This window comes from Taudactylus pleione, unplaced genomic scaffold (assembly GCF_031769625.1).
Source record: "Taudactylus pleione unplaced genomic scaffold, aTauple2 ptg000329l, whole genome shotgun sequence".
In the NCBI taxonomy this organism is placed as follows: domain Eukaryota; kingdom Metazoa; phylum Chordata; class Amphibia; order Anura; family Myobatrachidae; genus Taudactylus; species Taudactylus pleione.
The window spans coordinates 12,044,295-12,065,825 of record NW_028284730.1 but is presented as its reverse complement, the minus strand read 5'-3'; the positions used below and the strand labels follow the sequence as shown (position 1 = coordinate 12,065,825).

The window sequence follows — 21,531 nt, the reverse complement described above, 5'->3', positions numbered from 1 at the left end:
CTACTATTAGGTAGCAACAATTATTTTGGGGTGAGCGTTTGGGCGTGGGGCCCCCAAGGTTGTTCTGGCTGGGCCTTTTTTCAGGGCATCACCACTTAATTCACATAGATATTTTTTATCACCTTTCTATTTGTTTGTCTATTATTTATGTCATTTTAACCCCTTACCATTAACACTTATTGATTTATCTTTACACAACTATACTTTACACTTCACTTTCACCCTTTTTTCCATTATTCGTGTGATGCCCTGGGGATGGTCCTTGGTTGGATTCTTTTGGGGCTCCCTGCGTCTTGGACGTGAACCCCATAATGTTAGGGATGCTGGTATAGAGGAACCTTGACGTTTGGCCCAGCGCTTATTCATATATTTGCAAATGTATGTAAACCAATACCTCTGAATTTCTATTATCATGTAGGATTCAAGTATTTTTGTTTTTGCTGCAGTGTGCTGGAGGGAAAATCCCCTTTTTTTTTTTTTTATGTTCTGTTACTCGTCAGCGCCGCAGCTTCCATGCTGCATACAGACCTGCCTTCCATCTGCTGCTATGTTCTGTTACTCGTCAGCTCCGCAGCTTCCATGCTGCATACAGACCTGCCTTCCATCTGCTGCTATGTTCTGTTACTTGTCAGCTGTGCAGCTTCCATGCTGCATACAGACCTGCCTTCCATCTGCTGCTATGTTCTGTTACTCGTCAGCGCCGCAGCTTCCATGCTGCATACAGACCTGCCTTCCATCTGCCGCTGTGTTCTGTTACCTGTCAGCGCCGCAGCTCCCACGCTGCATACAGACCTGCCTTCCATCTGCCGTGGTGTTCCGTTACCTGTCAGCTGTGCAGCTTCCATACTGCATACAGACCTGCCTTCCATCTGCTGCTATGTTCTGTTACTTGTCAGCTCCACAGCTTCCATGCTGCACACAGACCTGCTCCAACCACTTTGTCTCAGCCAGCAAGTATACTGCTTTCCATCTGCTCCTATGTATCGTCACCTGCACGGCAGCTTCCACACTGCATGCCAAGTTACTACTCGTCAGTGCAGAGCCAAGTACAGCCGCGGTCTTCATTCCATTAAACTGGGACAGTGCATTCAAGTTACCTATTCTGTTTTACTGTGCTGTGTGCTATTGTCTTGGGTTGGTTCAGAGAAGGGTGCTGGTTCCAGGGCTAGGGGTCAGTGTGCAGTGTACGGGCTGTACACTGAGGTGTCCAGTAAGCTATATTACCTATCCTAACTCTCAGTTTCTGAATTCCTCAATGTTTCCAGGTCTTGCGTCAGAGCAGTACCAGAGTTGCAGCTTCTGCAATTTGTACTCTGACTACATAAGACTCCGATTCCTGACTTGAGTTCCTATATACCAGTACTATATTGTCCTGAGTCCTAGAGTTCACTGTTATTTCTGGAGTATATCCCTGGTCCCTAGTCTTACTGGCCTTCACAGGTCACTAGATGAGGGGTCGCCAAGTGGAATTGGTCTGTTCATTTCAGTTCCAGTTCGGTATCCATGCTATCACAAGTCTGTGGTACCTACACTGTCACTATTGTACCTGTCATCCTGGTTATACTCATGAGCAAGAGTTACATTAAGTTTCCTTGTTTCATGTGCACCCAGCAGGCAGGTAGCGGTCCTTTGATATGATATTCAAAATCTGTGGGAATAGAGAAACACACAGATGGGGGCCCAAGGAATATGTCTCCCTAGGAGGCACCACTACACTAGAAGTTGGTACTTGAGGTACCCACAGGTAGAAGTGTGTAGGCAAACTATTGCGCTGAAGAATGACTCCTTAGTATTGGGCACAGGCAGAGGTGATATGACGCACTGTTGCTCCAGAAGGAGACGCTAAATTCTATTCTGGATATAATTACAGGTTATACAACGTGATTGAGCACATAAAAACCAACCTATAGTCCTAGAGGCCCAATCTCACTTTTTAGATGACAGTTCTAACTTCCTTTTTCTTTTAAAGAAACTTGGAGCTAACATCTTTTTAAGATTATAATCTTTTTTAAAGACTATTGTTGGTTTAACATTCAAATCATTTTTCAAAAGAGGATCAGAGAGTAGAGTTTTAGGGGTAAATTTACTAAAGTGAGAGTTTTTAGAAGTGAGTTTTAAAAGTGATGTTGACCATAGCAACCAATCAGATTCTACTTAACATTTAAGTAGCACCTTCTAGAAGATAATAGCTAGAATCTGATTGCTTGCTATGGGCAACATCACTTTTAAAACTCACTTCTAAAAACTCTCACTTTAGTAAATTTACCCCTTATAGTTCCTATTAAAAAAAAATCGAATTTAATGAGAACAATTATTGTATTTGGAAATGAAAACACTATATTTATCCAAATTGAGTTTAGATTTAGGTTTATTTGAAGAGTCTAAAAGAACATTCTGGTCTAACTCTTCAATTGATGTAAGAGAACCTTGTAAGAGGGATTCGGGGTAGTTTTTTTCCCTAAAAACATCAAAAAAATGTGCAGCTTGCTGTGAAAACATATCTTTGGACAAACAATTACGGCGTAGACGCCTAAATTGGCCTGAAAGAATATTATCCAGCCACTTTTTATTATGATTGCTGGTATAATCGATGTAATTATTCGTATCAACTTCCTTATGATAAGTGTTAGTCTGAATGACATCATCCACAATGGTGAGTCTAATATTCAAAAATGTGATGGTGGAAGGGTGAAAAGTGCTGGTGAAAGTGAGGTTGTAATCATTATGATTCAAATAACTACAAAAATCTAATATAGAATCGTCATCACCATCCCAAACAAAAAAAACAATAGTCTATAAAACGTCTATATAGGACCAGGTTCGCACTAAAACGTCCCCCCCAAATTAACTGCTCTTCCAGGCAGCCCATTATTCTTTGCTAATTTCTCCCTGATGACTGCTACACAAAAATGCAATCTACTTTCCTGAGGTACAGTTACTCATCTCCTTGATACAGTAGGTAGTGTTGCCGCTGTGGAGATTGATATTTTTCCAAGGTTACGCTACTGTATTTCAAAACCATTTCCTTTTTTTTATGGTCTAGCAGGAGGCTCAGGGTTTGACAGAAAATACTTTATTGGCACTCTAGAACAATAGGCAGAGCCAGATTAAGGGATGGGCGCAAGGGGACAAATTACCCCGGGCCCCCCTCTCTCAGGGGGCCCCCCAATGCTATAATCAGCTGCGGTGCAGCATAGGACTGCTCTGGCAGTTGTAGAGCAGGAGGGAAGTGTAGTCCGAGCTGAGGGTGGGGCTACACGGCGCTGTACATTCAGGGCCTGATTCAGAGATGGACCATAATGTGATCGCAGCTCGTTTTCATGTGAAACTATGCCAATGTCTGCAAAGATCACCTGAGCCAGGGGCGTATCTATAATGGATGCAGGTTGTGAAGTGCACACGAGCCCCTCTGGCCCCAGTGCATACCCTGCACCCATATTATCTAAAACGTACCTTTCCGAGGTCCTGCATCGGGTCCCTCATCGCTGCTCAAAACATTCAGTGTTTTGCGCATACGCTGTGAGGAAATCACAGGGAAAATGGCTGCCGCGCCATTTCCCCGGCGATCTGCACATGTGCAGTAGACTCTGGGCACACTCTAGTGCCCAGAGTGTACTGATGCTATGGTGGCCGGCCAGCCACGTCAGTCAGCTGCCGGCCGCCATGGTGAGAGGAGGGGGCCCCTGACGGGGGATGCACATGGGCCCCCTCCTCTCTAAAGACGCCCCTGACCTCAGCATAAACACGCCCACTGCTGCCTTCTTACCTGCGTGTGATGACGCATACCTGCATAAATATCAGTACCATCGATGCAAATCGGCAGCCATCTTGCCCTTGCAGCAGGTCTGACCAGTTGCAGACTCGGGAGTTCTCCTCTCACACAGAGGGCTCACATGCTGCGTTGGCACTCGCAGTGTCTAATTTATGCACGCCTAGGTAACAGCATTGAAATGGTCAGACACACCTGTGTTTTTCTGCCACACCCCCCCCCAAACGCTGACAACCTGTCAATCACTGTGTGATTTATTCCGAATCAGTACATCCAAAATTGCAATGTGAACGCAGTGTACACTCAGTGCGGCTTATACGCATGCGCAATGGTAAACAATCCCTGGTCTGTGTACATCTCTGAATCAGGCCCTAAGTACCTGAACTCTGCAGCATGGGAGAGAGGAGTGGAGGAGACCTGACTAGCAGCCAGAGCCAGCTTATATTGTAAGATTGCTCAGGGGAAGGGCACTCTATGTATGTATGTGTGTATGTATGTACAGTATGTATGTATTTATGTGTGTATGTGTATGCACCATACTTGCCGACAATCAGCTCCAGCCTTCCGGGAAGGAGCTGATTGTCGGCTAACAGCGGGGGGGGGCCGGAGGCGGTCATTGGGGGCGGAGCTGGGGCGGGCCAGCCAGTTGGTGGTACATTGGGGGTGGAGCCGGGGGCGGAGCCGCACAATCGCGTCATCATGGCCCCGCCCCTCTTCACAATGCCGTTATTTTCGGCAGTGTGAAGCAGGGGGCGGGGCCGCGATGATGCGATTCAGCGCGAATCGCGGCACCGGCTCCCCCACTGCGGGGGTTTCTAGTCTTTTCAGGGGGGAGGACGGGAGGGTCGGAGGCTTCCGGGAGGCTTGCCTGCCTTTCCAGGGAGCCGGGAGCAGCACCCGAAAATCGGGAGGCTCCCGGCCAAATCGGGAGGGTAGGCAAGCCTGGTATGCACTGTAGGTATTTTGTAATGGTTAGCACTGAGGTCGTCGGTTTGATTCCCACTATGGCCCTAACTGTGGGGAGTTTATATATTCTCCCTGTGCTTGCATGGGTTTCCTCCCACATTCCAAAAATATACTTATTTTGACGGGACAGTCCTGATTTTCAAGTACTGACTTGGGTTGCATTGTCCTGTGGGGAGGAAAGATAGGGAGCACACGCTCTCACCTACTGGGCACACAAGGGAGGGGGGGGGGCAGCCCATTCAGTCTGGGGCAGTTGGAGAAGTGATATACAATACATGCACCCTGCATGACATGAATTGGGGACGTGATGTGTGATCCTTTTTCATGTACTCGTCAAAGGCTTGCGCACGAGAACCTGAATCCTGCGTCCCAAATTTTTCTGTTTAGGGCCCCCCGAGTCTTAAGTGCCCCAAAGCCTTAATTCATCTCTGGATGTAGGTATTGGCCTTGTCTCCAAAGCTATTATTTGGTACCTACAGTCATTTATGGTGAACAATTCTAACTCACACTGATGTTTTCACTAGATTATGGGCAGACATTTAAGCAGACCGTCTGGACATCTGGGGCCAAAGGTAATAGGATGAGAGTTTAGAAAATGTGAGAGTTTAGCAGTAAATCCTGACACTTTTTACACTCGGCCAATGTCCTAGAGTCTGAGAACATGAAACTCGCATCTTTGTACACTCGGCCAATGTCCTAGAGTCTGAGAACATGAAACTCGCATCTTTGTACACTCGGCCAATGTCCTAGAGTCTGAGAACATGAAACTCGCATCTTTGTACACTCGGCCAATGTCCTAGAGTCTGAGAACATGAAACTCGCATCTTTGTACACTCGGCCAATGTCCTAGAGTCTGAGAACATGAAACTCGCATCTTTGTACACTCGGCCAATGTCCTAGAGTCTGAGAACATGAAACTCGCATCTTTGTACACTCGCCCAATGTCCTAGAGTCTGAGAACATGAAACTCGCATCTTTGTACACTCGGCCAATGTCCTAGAGTCTGAGAACATGAAACTCGCATCTTTGTACACTCGGCCAATGTCCTAGAGTCTGAGAACATGAAACTCGCATCTTTGTACACTCGGCCAATGTCCTAGAGTCTGAGAACATGAAACTCGCATCTTTGTACACTCGGCCAATGTCCTAGAGTCTGAGAACATGAAACTCGCATCTTTGTACACTCGGCCAATGTCCTAGAGTCTGAGAACATGAAACTCGCATCTTTGTACACTCGGCCAATGTCCTAGAGTCTGAGAACATGAAACTCGCATCTTTGTACACTCGGCCAATGTCCTAGAGTCTGAGAACATGAAACTCGCATCTTTGTACACTCGGCCAATGTCCTAGAGTCTGAGAACATGAAACTCGCATCTTTGTACACTCGGCCAATGTCCTAGAGTCTGAGAACATGAAACTCGCATCTTTGTACACTCGGCCAATGTCCTAGAGTCTGAGAACATGAAACTCGCATCTTTGTACACTCGGCCAATGTCCTAGAGTCTGAGAACATGAAACTCGCATCTTTGTACACTCGGCCAATGTCCTAGAGTCTGAGCACATGAAACTCGCATCTTTGTACACTCGGCCAATGTCCTAGAGTCTGAGAACATGAAACTTGCATCTTTGTACACTCGGCCAATGTCCTAGAGTCTGAGAACATGAAACTTGCATGTTTTTACACTGAAAAAAACGCTCACGATTTAAACTGCCATCCAGGTGTTTTCCCATTTTGTAGCCAAAACTCGACCAATGTAATAGCGTTTGAGGTTACTGCTAAACTCTCACATATTCTAAACTCTCACCCTATTATATTTGGCCCGTGATCTTCATACACACTATTCTGGTTGGACCACATAGATACACCTAACACCATTTCAGCTCTGAGCCATTTAGACAGGGCAAGTCACCGGATGGCAGACAAATGCAGTCTCACGAGCAGCGGCACAATCTCTAGCACTAAATGGAAGTCATTGTCACTGCAATTAGAGAACAGTGGGGTGCTCGATAAAAAGGTTACTGCGTTTTACAGGCCTGGGAGCACAGCTTCCTAACCGGTATGAAATAGAAGCTGCTAAGATGATGCCTTGGTTAGAAGGATGTAAGTTTTGTGTCAACACCAGCTGGGGGGTGGGGTACGGCCAATTTTGTTCTATGCTGTGTTTCTGATAATTGCCAATGGGTTTCTCAGCTCAGCCATAGAGTGGATAAGAATTGGTCCTATTATTGGCAACATTAATGAGATTAATTATTGCCTTTGATATACAGGCTTGTACGCTCGTCAGCATCTGATGGTGCATCTCACTGATTTTTATTTTAACCCCAAACCTACTGAAACAGTCACCCCCACTTATAAACAGCCTGGTGTGATGTGGAACTTGCGTCAGTAGAACGTGTAACCCTTTCATTGCTGCATAACAAGATTACTGCCTCTCGCTGGTCATTTACTGTCTCTTCCTTCTCGCTCTCTTTTCCTACTTTTAATTTTATTTTGCATTTTGCATTTCTAATTCTGTCCACTCAGTGCTGCCTCCTCTCTCTCTCTCTCTCTCTCTCTCTCTCTCTCTCTCTCACTCTCTCTCTCTTGCTGTTACCCTCCTACTCACTATATTTTCTCTCGCTCTCCCTTCTCTTCCTTGCCTCTCATTCCTTCGCTCTCTCTCATTCCTCAGTGAGGTAACACAGCATATTTCCAAGGTATGTCACATTTCCACCTGCTTTATCTTACCGCACCCCAATGTCTCTGCATCCTCTCCTCTCTCTGGCACAGTGTGAGCACTCACATGTATAGGGCACTCTCAGTAGGATGCTCTGCAGGTTGTGCAATGCTCCGGCAGGCAGGTGACACCTGCGATTTAACTTTTTTGTATACATTGCTCTGGAAGATGTACAATACTAAACATGGAATGTGGCGTTCTGCACAACTTCACAGAATGCTCCGCACAACATTGCTCGACAGAACATGGGAACAGATGCAGGAATGGAATGGATTTGGCACGTGTGATTTTCTGCACATAAATTGTGACGTGCTCTCGTATTATCCTTTGGAGCTGTAATATTCTGCAGATTATCTGATTTTCCTGCAATGTACTGAGATTAATGTTATATATATGTATAGATAGATATGAGATAGATAGATAGATAGATAGATAGATAGATAGATAGATAGATAGATCGATCTATCATGCCCAGTTGGTGCTTGGAGAAAACTATGTTAGTTAAGCTCTGCAGAGTGTTAAACTGTTATGTAAGGTGATGATTTGCTATATGTGGAATGCTCTGCTAAGCTTGTGACGTTCTGCATAGCACATGACGCATTGTCCAGTGAGTTATTTCATTTAGCCGGTCTCTTGAGACACTTTATTCTGATTTAATCTTAACTATTTGGGATTAAGCTGAAGGATTTGCAATGCTTTGGGTAATATATTGAAAGGTTTTCTCTGTGGAATAGGGGACATTTCTAGATGGGGAGGTGGGATGCAGGTGCTGGACTGTGTTCTGCGTGCACTAGGGGCTGAATGATGGGATCTAGGCCAGCTGTGAGTAGTTTATACGTGTGGGAGTACAAAAGATATTGAGAGATTAGTACATAACATCCTCCCACAGATTGTATTTCTATTGGAGCACAAGGTAGAAATAAGCCGAATAGCAGAGCCCCTCACATATTAGCACAGGATCATTGTCAGTAGCAGGAGAATCTCAGAGACAGGTAATACTGTGTATTAATGACCCATGTGTCCATGTGTGCCTTTGTGTAACAGCAGACTTTTCCAGTCACCCTGTCTTCCACTAAATAACACTGATTTGGCAGACCACCCAGTATTGTTCTTCCTAACATGCACCGTCACCTCCTGACCGAAACCCTATCGCAGTATGTCACTCTCCACATCGTTGAGGGGTGGGAGCTATCATAGGGGCAAGCATAGCACTTACCTCTACAGTATTTCACCTACTTGGGATTTATACTTTAATAAAAGATAATAGTAGCAATACATATATCTATATATATATATATATATATATATATATATATATATACATATATGCTCACAGAGCACTCTAGACATAATTCTGAGGCTTGTAATGAAGAGCAATTCGGACATAGGTTACTTCTGAGAATGTGCTATCTATATATATTTAGATAAATATAAGCTACAAATGTTGACACAAGGTGGCGCTGTTGCAATTCAAATAACTTGAATAGCATTACAAAAGTGTTCTCCATTGTGATCAACAATAGTTTCCATTTGAAGAGCAGATTTGTTTTAGCAAAATGTAACATGGTCAAGTAAATAGCTTGTACATGATGTCTAATGGTGTCTTTCTGATATGACTCCTGGTCATAAGTGGTGCTGCAGATATTAATCTACCTTCCCATTCTAACTTTCAATGCAAACAGAACATGGCATGATTACTTAATTGTGCCAAATAGCACCGTTTGGCATAACAGACCAAGCTGAAAATTTGCATCACACCGCAAAAGTGACAAAACTACATTGGGGCTGACTGTACTTGTACGTCTGTGTGCTGCCTTTTTTGTTATGCTTAATCTGCCGTTTTATACACATTTTATATTATTATTATTATAATTTATGTATATGGCGCCACAAGTGTTCCGCAGCGCCTTACAAGGTACTATATCAATTCCTTTGCGACAAAAGTAGTAATCTAGCGTCCATGGTACACTGTGAGTATCTTTGTACAGTATGTGGCTGCGATGCGACTAATATAATATTTACGAAAATGTACGCTCCCATGGTAAAATGTTGCGCCAAATGTTAGGAACAAACCCATGGTAAAGGTGCTCTTCAGCAATCCATGTTGTGATGCAAAGGGTGCAACTGTAATGTTTGGGAATGCAGGGAAAATACTGGTTGCATAGAGCACACAAATATTGTAAAACAGATCAAAGAATCCCGTACCGGAATTTAGAACCAACTGTAATGCTCATAAATCATAAATATGATAATTCACTATGTTGGTGGTGCTCCCTGGGAAAAGTATACAACATACTAGTAACAAAAACCTTAGACTAGAACTAGATCAGAAATTTCCCTTGCTGGGGCACTCTTACTGTTATATGTAATGATATTATAATTAAAACATAGCTTTTAATGTCATGTAAATCTAAAATATAAGGGATATATAGTAGACTCCAGAAAGTGATTATGAGTCTCCCTTGTATTAAAAATGGTGACAAAGATATTGGCGAAAAATATTAATCAACACTCATGTCTGGGCTGTTCATGACAGAAAGAATCACTAAGGCTATGTTGCCCCCCCAGTGAGTGCTGTGGCAGTTATAACCCTGGGAGTATATGCTTACCTAATAATTGGTGCTGTACTTCAATGTATTATTGGATCAAGAATCTATCAGGGGTATTCAATATGGGTGTGATAACATCGTTTTTTGCGTTAATATCGCACTTTTTAACTTTTTTGCGTTAATATCACTGGTTTTAGTTTTACACCGTATTCAATTTCAAAGACTTATCGCAGTTTTGAAAAGTCTTTGATAAAAAACGGTGATAACTTTTCACCATTGAATAGGTGTCGAAAAAAGTGCAGAATTGGGGTTATGGGGTGCAGGCTTAAAAAAAATAGCCTGCACCCCTGAGATTGACATTTAAAAAAGAACTGTGTCAAAAAAAGTTTAAAAAAAAAATAGGGACACCCCAAAAAATTAATTTAAAAATTGGGGTGCAAAAAAAAAAATGGGAAAAAATTGTTAAACAATAGGGAAATAGGTTCAGGGCTATTCTGCATGTATGCGGCAGATATTTTCTAGAATAGAATTTTAGCGGCAGGTGCACAAATGCAGAATTTTTAAAAACTGACTTTAGGGACTTAAAAATATGCTAGTACCCATTTTCATGTACCCCAAATTTGATGGGACCACTTAAAAAAACGAAAAAAATAACCTAAGTGCTCTTCTGCATCACTTCTTCAATGTCGGAAAAAAAACACCTGCTGCGGCTATTTAAATCCCTGACTTTCAATTAAAGGCTAAAACGGGGGTACCCATAGTGTTCCCCCATGTTTTTACAACTTTAGGGGGTCTTACAATTATTTTAAGGAAAAATTCGTAACTTTACGCAAATCCAACTTCGGAGTTTCCCGTTTTCGTTAATTTTATTTTGAATACGGGGATAAGCGGGAGCGCGCACCATACCTTTACGCAGAAAAAAACTCCGATATGAAACGTTAACTTCGCCAGGGAAGTTAACCTTTCATATTGAATACCCCTCTATATATACCCCTATATACCTCTGCTGGAAGAATAGTTGTTTAGTCTATAAACCAGTTATATTCACAAGGTTTACATACATTTAATTAACTGCACTTTGCCTGATGTTTTTTACTGCATGCATTATTCCCTATTCTGTTAAACATTGCACTATTAGCCCATGTATAAATTGCTTTAAAAATTGGGCTGATATATGGTCTGCTAAACCAGGTAAATCCTGCAAACAGGGCTGATATATGGTCTGCTAAACCAGGTAAATCCTGAAAATCTTAAATGGGTGCAAAATTGTTACAAAGGTATTTTTGAATTGTTGATTCATATACTTCACATAAAAAAATTCCAGCTAAATAAACTTATCAAGTCAAATATTGCATATAATTGTCTTATCACAATACAGTGCAGTTCTACAATGGGTAACAATTTCCCAGCACAGCATTAATATACACACACATTTATTGCATTTTGCGCAAATTGCGTATTGTGAGTGTACAGATTGTATTTTGCCCAGCATATATGTTTATGGATAACAAGTACAGTATTATAGATGCAGTACAGCAGCGGAAGTCCTGGTCACCTTCTGCTGTCTGGGGTCTTCGCTTTGAGCGGAAGCCCGATGAGAGAGGGACCCTGGGCAGTGCTGATAGAAAAGTAGTAGACGGAAAGGACACTGACCCATTCGCGGTGTTAGGCTATCCTTGTTGCTACTGCAGTGCAAAACAGGATACGCCACCAGGAAAAGTCACTGACCATAGAAGGAGCAATACCTGTGCCCAGTGAAGTTTACAGCAAGGTAGTAGGTAGAGCTGCCATCATACGTTCCCCACTGTACCAGGGAATCGGGGGTAAGGACGTACGTTTCGCCCTGTGGGCTTGATCACCAATTCCACTAGGATGTACCCCCACCAAACTGCCATCAAATTTTATTCCCCCCCCCACCACCAAAAAAAAGAAAACTCACGACCACCAACTGCACATGGCAAAATGGCACCTTCAAGCTGGATGTACTGATAACGCTAAGTAAGGCTCATTATGCGCTATTCTAGTGTTTTGGGATTAGTAGCTGTGGTCCCTTTATTTTGTTCCCGAGACCCCACCACTTCATGCTCAGTTTATAGCGTAAATGCTGCTGTGCTTGTATCTATACAACTGTTATATAAAAATGCCAGTAAACATATCTGGAATGATTATTAACCCTGGTATACGGTGACATTACCTATTTTACCCTCAGAGACTTTGCTCCCACGAGCACAGACCATGGATCCCCCTCTTACTGCTCCACATGATATTCAGATCAGTGATATAACATGTGACTCATTCCGTGTGTCCTGGGAGATGCCACCTTATGACACCAGGCGGGTGACTCACTACTTCATAGACCTGAACAAGAAAGGCGGGCAGAAGGAGAACAAGTTCAAGCACCGGGTGAGTGTTGGGGTATTTTAACACTCTAGTGCAGAGTTTCCCAAACTCCGCCATTACAGTCCAGATTTTAAGGATATCCATGCTTGAGCCCAGTTGACTTAATTAGTACCTCAGGGCCTCATTCATATATGGACGCATTTCCAACCGCAGATGCTAGTTAGCAAGCTGTGGAGGTGTGAATCTATGTACAGAAGCACCCACCTCCAAAAAGCATAGAGACGCCCACCGCATACCAGAACGCAGCTGAGTACACCACCACAGTCCACACGCAGGGTCACTGATTGTTGCAGTCCTGAGTAGCCCCATGGTCACACGGCATCGACGGCTACAGTGAGTCGCTGGGGCCAAAAACAATGCATATGGGATCACAGACGCCTCAAGCTACCCGCGCCTAAAACGGCCCAACCACGCCTGCATTTTATGACCACTCCCCGTCATCTCCCCCTAATGCAGACTACCTGACAATCAGTATGTGACCCCAGGGATGGCATAGGAACATCGTGTATGCACATTGCCATGCATGTGCACAGGGCCAGTGCTGCCATTAGGCAGCTTTAGGCGACTGCCTAAGGGCGCCGGCCACTGGAGGGCATTGCTGAGTCCATTACCAAAAAGAAGAAAAGGATGTCTCTTTCAGACCCAGCCAGGACTACTGATGACCAAGGCTGACACAGGAACTCCCCCAGCCCCCGGCACTGCACTCTCACTTGTTAGTGTGGTAGAGTCAGCAGCAGTGATGGCCGCCCCTTCCCTCTCCTCAAGTCCTCTCCTTTCTTCGGGGTGATAGCCTGTCACTCACATAAGAAGCTCTGCCCCCCTAGACAACACAAGGATTACTGGGTGGGTGGGTGAGTGTGTGTTTGGGGTGGGGGGGGCTTGTGAGTGTTAATGAATGCTGTTAGGGTTAGTGTGTGTGTGTGTATAAAGAGTGCTGGCATATATTGGAGTACAGCTGTGTGGCATACATATATATTGGGGCATAGATGTGTTGCATAATGTATTAGGGCACAGCTGTATGGCATATAAAGAACTTGGGGCACATGTGTAGCATATGTATTAGGGGCATTGTGTGGCATAATTCCCGGCTATGTGGCATACAATACATTTGGTGCACAGCTGTGTGGCATACGTATTGGGGCACAAATGTGTGGCATATTATGCATTGGAGGCATTGATGTGTAGCAGAACAATGAATTGGGGAGACAGCTGTCTGGCATATAATGAATTTGTAGCACATATGTTTGGCATATTATAAATTGGGGGCAATTTTATGATGCACATTATGATTTTGGGGCTCTGCTGTGTGGCATATTAGCTGGGCCATTTCTTTATAGTATATTATGAATTTGGGATACTGCTGTGTGGCATATTATAAAGTGGCATCGTGTGTGTATGAATTGGAGGGAGCAGGGGCGGTGGGTGGAATGTTGCCTAGGGCGCCCAGACACCTTGCACCGGCTCTGCATGTGCAGACTTCCGATAGTTGCTCAACAGCATAAATATCAGAACTGTGGGCCTGATTGGGAGGCGCTTGCAAAAAGCGAGCGCTTGCTCTGAATCAGGGCGGGCGCTTGGTTTTTACGTTGCGGCCTCTTGCATAGCTGTGGGTTACCACCCACAGCTTATGCGAGCGGCCATGATGATGGTCGCGATGGTCAAGACCATCGCGACCATCGGGCTTGCGACGAGACCCTTGTGGTAGGGTCTCGTGGCCGCAAGCCCCAGAGAGCTTTCGGCTCTAACAGAGCCGGAAGCTCTCTCACTGACATCACTGGTGATGTCAGTGAGGCCGCCCACAAACGGCAGGCGTTCGCTTGTGAAGTCACCCCCCCGGCCACGCCTACAAAAGGGGTCGAGCTGTCGATCAACATCGACAGCCGCCCCTTTTGTAGTGAGTCCCGGGGTGAGCGCTTTATTCGCTCGCTCCGGGGCTCGCGCACGCTGCACGTGCGCACTGGCCCACCATCAACCTAGTTGCGAGCGCACAGCTCTTGCGACCGGGTCTGAATCAGGCCCTGTGTCCATATATGAATCAGGCCCTCTGTCAATTTGATGTGGACTCAAGCATGAATATCATTAAAACCTGGACTGTAATGGCAGATTTTGGGAACCCCAGCTCTAGTACATTGTCGGTGTCTGGGCATTTATTAGACATTACTGTTTTATTGTGACTGTATGATGGTCATGTCACCTTTCACAAAGGACGTGCCAACCAAACTGGTGGCGAAGGCTGTGGTCCTGCCTATGACGGTGCGTGGCCACTGGTTCCTGAGTCCCCGGACAGAGTACACGCTGGCTGTGCAGACTGCAGTGAAGCGCAGTGACGGGGAGTACAGTGTGTCCGGCTGGAGTGAGACTCTCCACTTCTGTACTGGGGGTGAGAACTGAACATGCATGATGTGATGGGAGGCTCTGGGTGCTATTACACATTATTTACATACTGATATACATTTGCATAGCGTGTGACCACCTGCATCCTATATCCTAAGCTACAGCATACAGTCTAGTACATGGATCGCAGCAGTTTTGGCACAGATGGACATATCTAGGATTAGGAGCAGATCTATAGTTGCTACAGTCCATTATTTCCAAGGGCTGTTCCAGTATTTAAAGATTTGTCCATGGAAATGTGATCTTGTTTTTCTATACTGAATAACTGCACTACGAAACTTCTATATTTTGGGCTAATTAGCTGCAATTCTTAGGGTTATATTTACTAAAGTGAGGGGTTTAAGAAGTGGAGATGTTGCCCATAGCAACCATTCAGATTCTACTTAACATTTAACTAGCACCTTCTAGAAGATAATAGCTAGAATCTGATTGGTTGCTATGGGAAACATCTCCACTTCTAAAAACTCCCTATTGACTTTTTTTTTGTGTTAAATATGGTGCTCATTTTACAGCACTTTAATATCTGACCACAGTCCAAATGTAATAGGAACATAATTGCTGGTCCTGGCGCCATTCAGTCAAGATATGCAAAGACAACCAGGTTTTGCTTTAAAACTATTGCAGCTTTAAATCTAGCGTCTCTCTCATTGGAAACGCACCAGAGCTAGCAAATCAGAGCCTATTACATTCAGGTTTATTTGTACTATACTACTAAGTCTTGGAGAGAGATAAAATACCAACCAATCACATTCTGTCATTTTTCAACACAGCCTGTAACGTGACAGTTAGGAGCTGATTGGTTGGTACTTTATCTCCATCCACTTTATCTCTCTCCAAGGCTTAGTACATAGAACCCTCAGACCCATAATTTACTCCTTTCAGCCATTGCACAGACTAAACTTTACTAAGATAACATTTTTCTGCACTTGTGCTTTGTGTAAAATATAGAGATAATTTATTTAACGGGGATGTAGTTGAAATACCGATGGCTGGGAAGCCGTCTGTCTAAATCCCAGCGTCGAAATCCCGTCTCGGGACTAAAGATAGGCGTCTTCATCCCGACGCCAGAATCTCGACAGACGGCTTTCCGAATGAAGGTAAGCCATCCAGTCTTAGCCGCGGGGGGACTTAGGATTAGGCACCCCACGGGGAGGGTTAGGCTGTGGGGAGGGGGGGGGGTTAGGCACCCCCTGGGAGGAGGTTAGGATTTGACACCAACCGGGGAGGGTTAGGGTGCAGAGAGAGAGGGGTTAGGCACCATCGGTGGGAGGGTTAGGCACCCCCCAGGGAGGCTTTGGGTGGGGGGGGGGGGGGGAGAGGGGTAGGGTTAATATACTTATGTACCCATGTCGGGATATCATACCCAACCCGTATTTAATAGTTGACCATACTTTATCGTTACATTTTCATCTTACATTGAAAAACACACCAACGTGCCTATATCTATCCCAATATGTTTCCAAAAACAAGTTGTCCCAAAAAAAAGTATTCTAAATTCCACTGGGGTAGATAACAAAAACTCTGACCAATTCTGATTGGTCCTCCTTCTTCTTACGCCCCCAAAATGCAGAGTCAGGTGGTCATGCGGGAGACAGAAATAAGAGCATGTGATGCGTAACGTACTTCTCTGTCCTCCCCAGATTACGCAGTGGAGCAGGTGAGGCAGCTGCAGGAGAAGGCGGAAGGGATCGCAGGACGTATGTTATCATTCCACGTCTTCTACAGAAACCAGACTGCAGAATACTTCCAGCATGCCAGGTGCCCGCTAGCTGCCTTATGAGACGTCTGGGGGGAGATTTATCAAGGCTTGGAGAGAAATAAAGTGCTAACCAATCAGCTTCTGTTATTTTACAGGCTGTGTTTGAAAAATGACAGTTAAGAGCAGATTTGTACGTTATCTCTCTCCAAGCTTTGATAAATCTACCGTCTGGTGAAAAAAGGCGCAATATTCACTACACGACCAATGAATGACGGTACGATAACAACATTGTTATCGTTCAACCGTTCATTATACTGTGCAGTGGATATTGTGCCCACTATGTCATTCAGTGCAGGCTCCCTCCCTCATCCCCGAACATGTACAACCTGACGATATCGACAGGTTGGGCAGTATGTTCAGGCGACGACAGATACCGACAACGACCAGCGGGAGCGCGCATTGCTGGTCGTTGCCGGTATATTCACTGCACGATTAATGAACGATTGAACAATGTCGTTATCGTTCAATCGTCCATTTATATCGTGGACTGGATATGTGCCTTAAAAGGGTGATGCAATCACCGAGCTGCAAAGTAACATTTTGAGCCTGACTATTATACATTACCACGGGCGCCGAGAGGGGGGGGGGCGGGTACAGATTACCGGGGCCCGGGCATCCTGAGGGGCCCGGCGCCGCTTCCCCTCCCTCACAGCAGCCCAGCACACAGCGTGTGCTGAGCTGCAGTGGAGATTGCTCGTGGTTGCTGAGCAGCAGCCACCTAAGCCTGTGGGGGGGAGTGATCACACTGATCGCGCCCACCCTGGCTTTGAGCAGGGCTGAGGGGGCCCAGAGCGCTCCCCCTCCCCAGCGCGCAACGCTGCAAATCTTTTTTTCTTTTCGAGAAGGGGACGTGGCCACGCCTCAAGCGATTAGGCCACACACCCTATTACCCGGGCCCGCCGCGGCTCTCAGCGGGCCTGTACATTACCATACTCTATGTAGATGTATCCACCCTCATGGATGAGTATTGCCCGATTTCCCCTCATAGCTGAACTCTATAGCAGAGGCACTGGCTGCTCTGACGTTAGATGGGTGAACACATACCTTCCGTCTGTCCTGATTTGCGGACCTAGAAAGGGGTGGAGTAACACCCTAATGTAGGCGTGTCTGGACAGATAAGAGACGAGGTTTGGGTGGATCGGAATGGAGATTGGGCAGGGCTTATTTTATCCCAGTTTTGACATTTCTCACATAACATATGCTGATACAAACCAACCAAGATTTGTCTGTCGTTTTATCACCTTATAAAATGAAAGCAAGCATCTGATTGGTCACGGTGGACTAAAATCATGTAATTTAGGCTACACCTCATAATGTTCTCATGTTGGTAGCTGTAGCTCAGTGATTCCCAACCACGGTCCTCAAGGCACACTAATAGTCCTGGTTTTAGTGATATCCATGCTTAAGCACAGATGGTTAAATCAAAATAACTTAAGTACTAATTAAGTCACCTGTGCTCAACTATGGCTATACTTAAAACCTGGACTGTTAGTGTGCCTTGAGGACCGTGGTTGGGAACCCCTGCTGTAGCTGAATGGGGCATTGGTTGTGCAAACTGGCCCTCATTTTGTTACAGTACATTCAAGGAAGGAATGATCTCGTCCAGTGGTTCTCAAACTCGGTCCTCAGGACCCCACACAGTTCACTTTTTCCAGGTCGCCTAGTAGGTGCACAGGTGTAGTTGTTACTCACTGACACAATTTAAAAGATCAACAGGTGCAGCTAACTACTTAACTTGTAATTATGTGAGGAGACCTGCGAAATATGCACTGTTTGGGGTCCTGAGGACCGAGTTTGAGAACCTGTGATCTAGTCCCATTCAGTTATCATGTTTCACTAAGTTTCTTCAATTACAAATAGGTTACAAACAGTCTAGGGCTTAATTCAAATGCCCGTGGTGTGCAGTAGCAATGGCACCTGAATGCCAGCAGGCGCACACTAAAGCTGGGCATCCACTATACAATTTTCTGTCACATATCTGTCCAATCTGGCTGGTTGGAATGAAAACCTGGTAATGTATAGGAGCAAATGACAATCATCCATTTGCTCACAAACACTGGAAAACAGCCAGAAATGGTTGTTCAGACAATTTGTTAAAACACACGAATATAACCAATTTGAACAATTTTCTTTTTATCCTTATTTCAGTGTTTAAAACCATATGATTGACTGTCATTTGCTCCCATACATTACCAGGTTTTCATTCCAACCAGCCAGATTGGACAGATATCTAACAGAAAATTGTATAGTGGATGCCCAGCTTACATCTCTCTCAATTCCCTTTGATTTCTCTCCGAAATTGCGTTTTTTGGTTCACAGCCCCATAATGGTGCATACAAATATATGTACGCTCTCAGGGACACCATAAGTGCGGCACATGCACACACTAGATCGTGGGAATCACCTGAATTTGAATCAACCCTTCTGTCTTCAAGGCCACAGTAAAAAGTGTCTTCTCATGAATATTACTGTACGGCTGCAGGAGCACCTCAACGTTGTCATCGCTTTCCGGTTAATTTTCATAAACATTGTCTCAGTCCATAAAATGGTCACCTCTGTGTGTGTACAGATGCTCCTAAACATACGGTCTGTGGAGCACGGTCATATGAAGTCATAGACCATATATAAATATACTGCCATATAATATAAACAAACCATGCAATTTAAGAAAATAAAAGGACATGTACAAAAATACCATGTTAAATCTTTTATTACTCATTAGTTAGTAAGTTGGCGCCTTATTGAAGCATAACACCATATAAAAACCTTACCGTTCATTTCCCCTCTATATCTGTACAGGGACAAATGGGGAGGCCTCATGCTCCCATCCTTAAAAGACCAGAGCGGGAGCCACGGATCTCCAGTCAGTGGCACACTCCATGGTGTCTTCTTTAGCTGCAACACAGAGTTCAACACTGGCTTGCCCCCGAATGACTCGCCCTATGGGAGATGGAGGTTGACTGTTCCAGCTGAGAACCTCTTTAACGAGGGCACACATCTTTACTTTGCCGACTTCTACTGCATGTACAGTGCCTACCACTATGTTGTCCTGGTGCTGGCCCCACGGGGCTCACAGGGAGATGCTTTCTGCAGTGCTCGTCTGCCACTGCTGGACCCACAGAGCAACCCTTTCCTGACCCGGGGTGAGCAGGGCAGTTACTGGCATGCACAAGATCTTATACTAGAGCTACTCTACACTGAACCAGTTCCCCTGGGCTTAGGGCAACTGTCAGAGATCAAAGGGCATCAATTGATGAGCCTCTCTACAGCAAATGCCAAGAAGGATCCCAGCTGCAAGGTGTGCAACATCAGTGGGGGGCGCTAGGGGGACACGTGTAGTTTGTCAGCAATGTTTGTTAAGTTAAAAGGATGTTGTTGTGTGGCTTATGGTGTTGAAAGTGTGATTAGTGCATTTCCAAAACCAGTCCCCACAGAACACCCAGTCTACCGGGACTTACTTACAGGCAGAACAGACATCAGAGTGATGGAAAGAGGATGGACAGCTCAGCGATTGTCCAGTTGTACTGAGATTTTCCTACAGGGGACTGTGGGCATTGTAGGGTCTTGGTTCTCAAACGATTGACTAGTGAAACAGTGATACTATGTATGATGCACCAAGATGTTCTCCAGTACAGGAAACATGTCATTATGGCTCTCAGAAAAGGCTCTTGGTTAGGGAAGCTTTGGCTTAAGGTATAGTGGGTGGCTAGGAGAGGACAGTGATTGCAGGGAGTTGTTGTACATGCTGGTGGTGCGCCTGATAAGTACTTTGGCATTATCAGGTCCTTGACCAGTTCCAGGCCGTGCTGTAGGCGCTTTGGGTAAAGCAAGGTTATCAGCGGTCCCGAGATACAGCCCACCTATACAAACATACTCCCATTCTCAGACATGTATTGCTGTGTTGTATACACTTGTTTATAACAATATGTTCTACTAAGGTTGTTGTTTATATCACCATGGTTAAGTGGTACACAGTTTTGAAAACATGTTCACAAATACAATATACTGTATAGTTAACCAAACCTGATGCGGTTGCCTTATTTTCATGATAATGATGGGAGAGGTATAATGTTTACACAAACATCCTATCATTGTATTGATGTCTATGGTTCATTTTCACGCAGACACGTGTGTTTCATTGCAAAGACGGACTTGAACAATATTTCAATTAAAATGTCATGTTATAAGAACATATCCATGAATGTTACATAATACACTAGTGACAAATACCCACTTTCCATCAGTCCCACATTCTGTTACCATTGTACTGATTATTATGCTCTGTATATGGTCACAAAGTCACTTCTAGCACATAGCGGAGAACACATCCTGACTTGTGACCTGAATGCGGTCACATTTATATATGGAACAATATAATGGCAGCAGGCACATAATACATTTCCTGAGTATACACAACTGTCCTGACAACTAGCCTCCTTGTGTATTGGTGTAAGGCACTATGTATAGATGAGGGTTACCAGGTCAACCATTTGAACTTTGACAAATATGAAACAGGCTCCATGGGAGCAGGACAGATACAGGAGTGCAGGTCAGCAGCAATGATTATGCTTCATAAATCAAGGTTAATTCTATACAACTCAGGCTGTATGTTGTGACATTAGGCTATACTTGTCAGTCATTAACAATAAGTGGTTGGCTTCTTGTGAGGGTCAATTTTGACAGCTTAGAGGATCTGAATTTAACTTTACTATAAATATATATATATATATATATATATATATATATTCACTAGTGTAAACCTTAACCAAAGGATCTGGCCTATCCGCTCCTTTTCTTTACTATATTGGACAATAGATAGATGGATGGGATGTAGTCGGCATCCTGGGCACACACAATGCAGGCGGTCAGAATCCCGGCGGCTGCGATCCCAGTGGTAAGTATTGGGGTTAGGGGGAGGCTTAGGGTTAAGCTGGGTGCACACAGGGCGATTCAATGTTGGCCAAGTGCGCATGCGCA

At 44.7% G+C, this 21,531-nt stretch overlaps 1 protein-coding gene across 1 annotated transcript; it reads left to right on the top strand.

The window, feature by feature from the left end:
- The first annotated feature begins 7,338 nt into the window (after positions 1 to 7,338).
- On the top strand, positions 7,339 to 20,570 carry PHYHIP (phytanoyl-CoA 2-hydroxylase interacting protein). Its single transcript, XM_088443402.1, has 5 exons — positions 7,339 to 7,432; positions 12,211 to 12,404; positions 14,607 to 14,781; positions 16,436 to 16,553; positions 19,354 to 20,570. Exons 2-5 carry the CDS (start codon positions 12,237 to 12,239, stop codon positions 19,877 to 19,879), a joined length of 987 nt encoding a protein of 328 aa, XP_088299528.1. The 5' UTR covers positions 7,339 to 7,432; positions 12,211 to 12,236; the 3' UTR covers positions 19,880 to 20,570.
- The last annotated feature ends 961 nt before the right edge of the window (positions 20,571 to 21,531 follow it).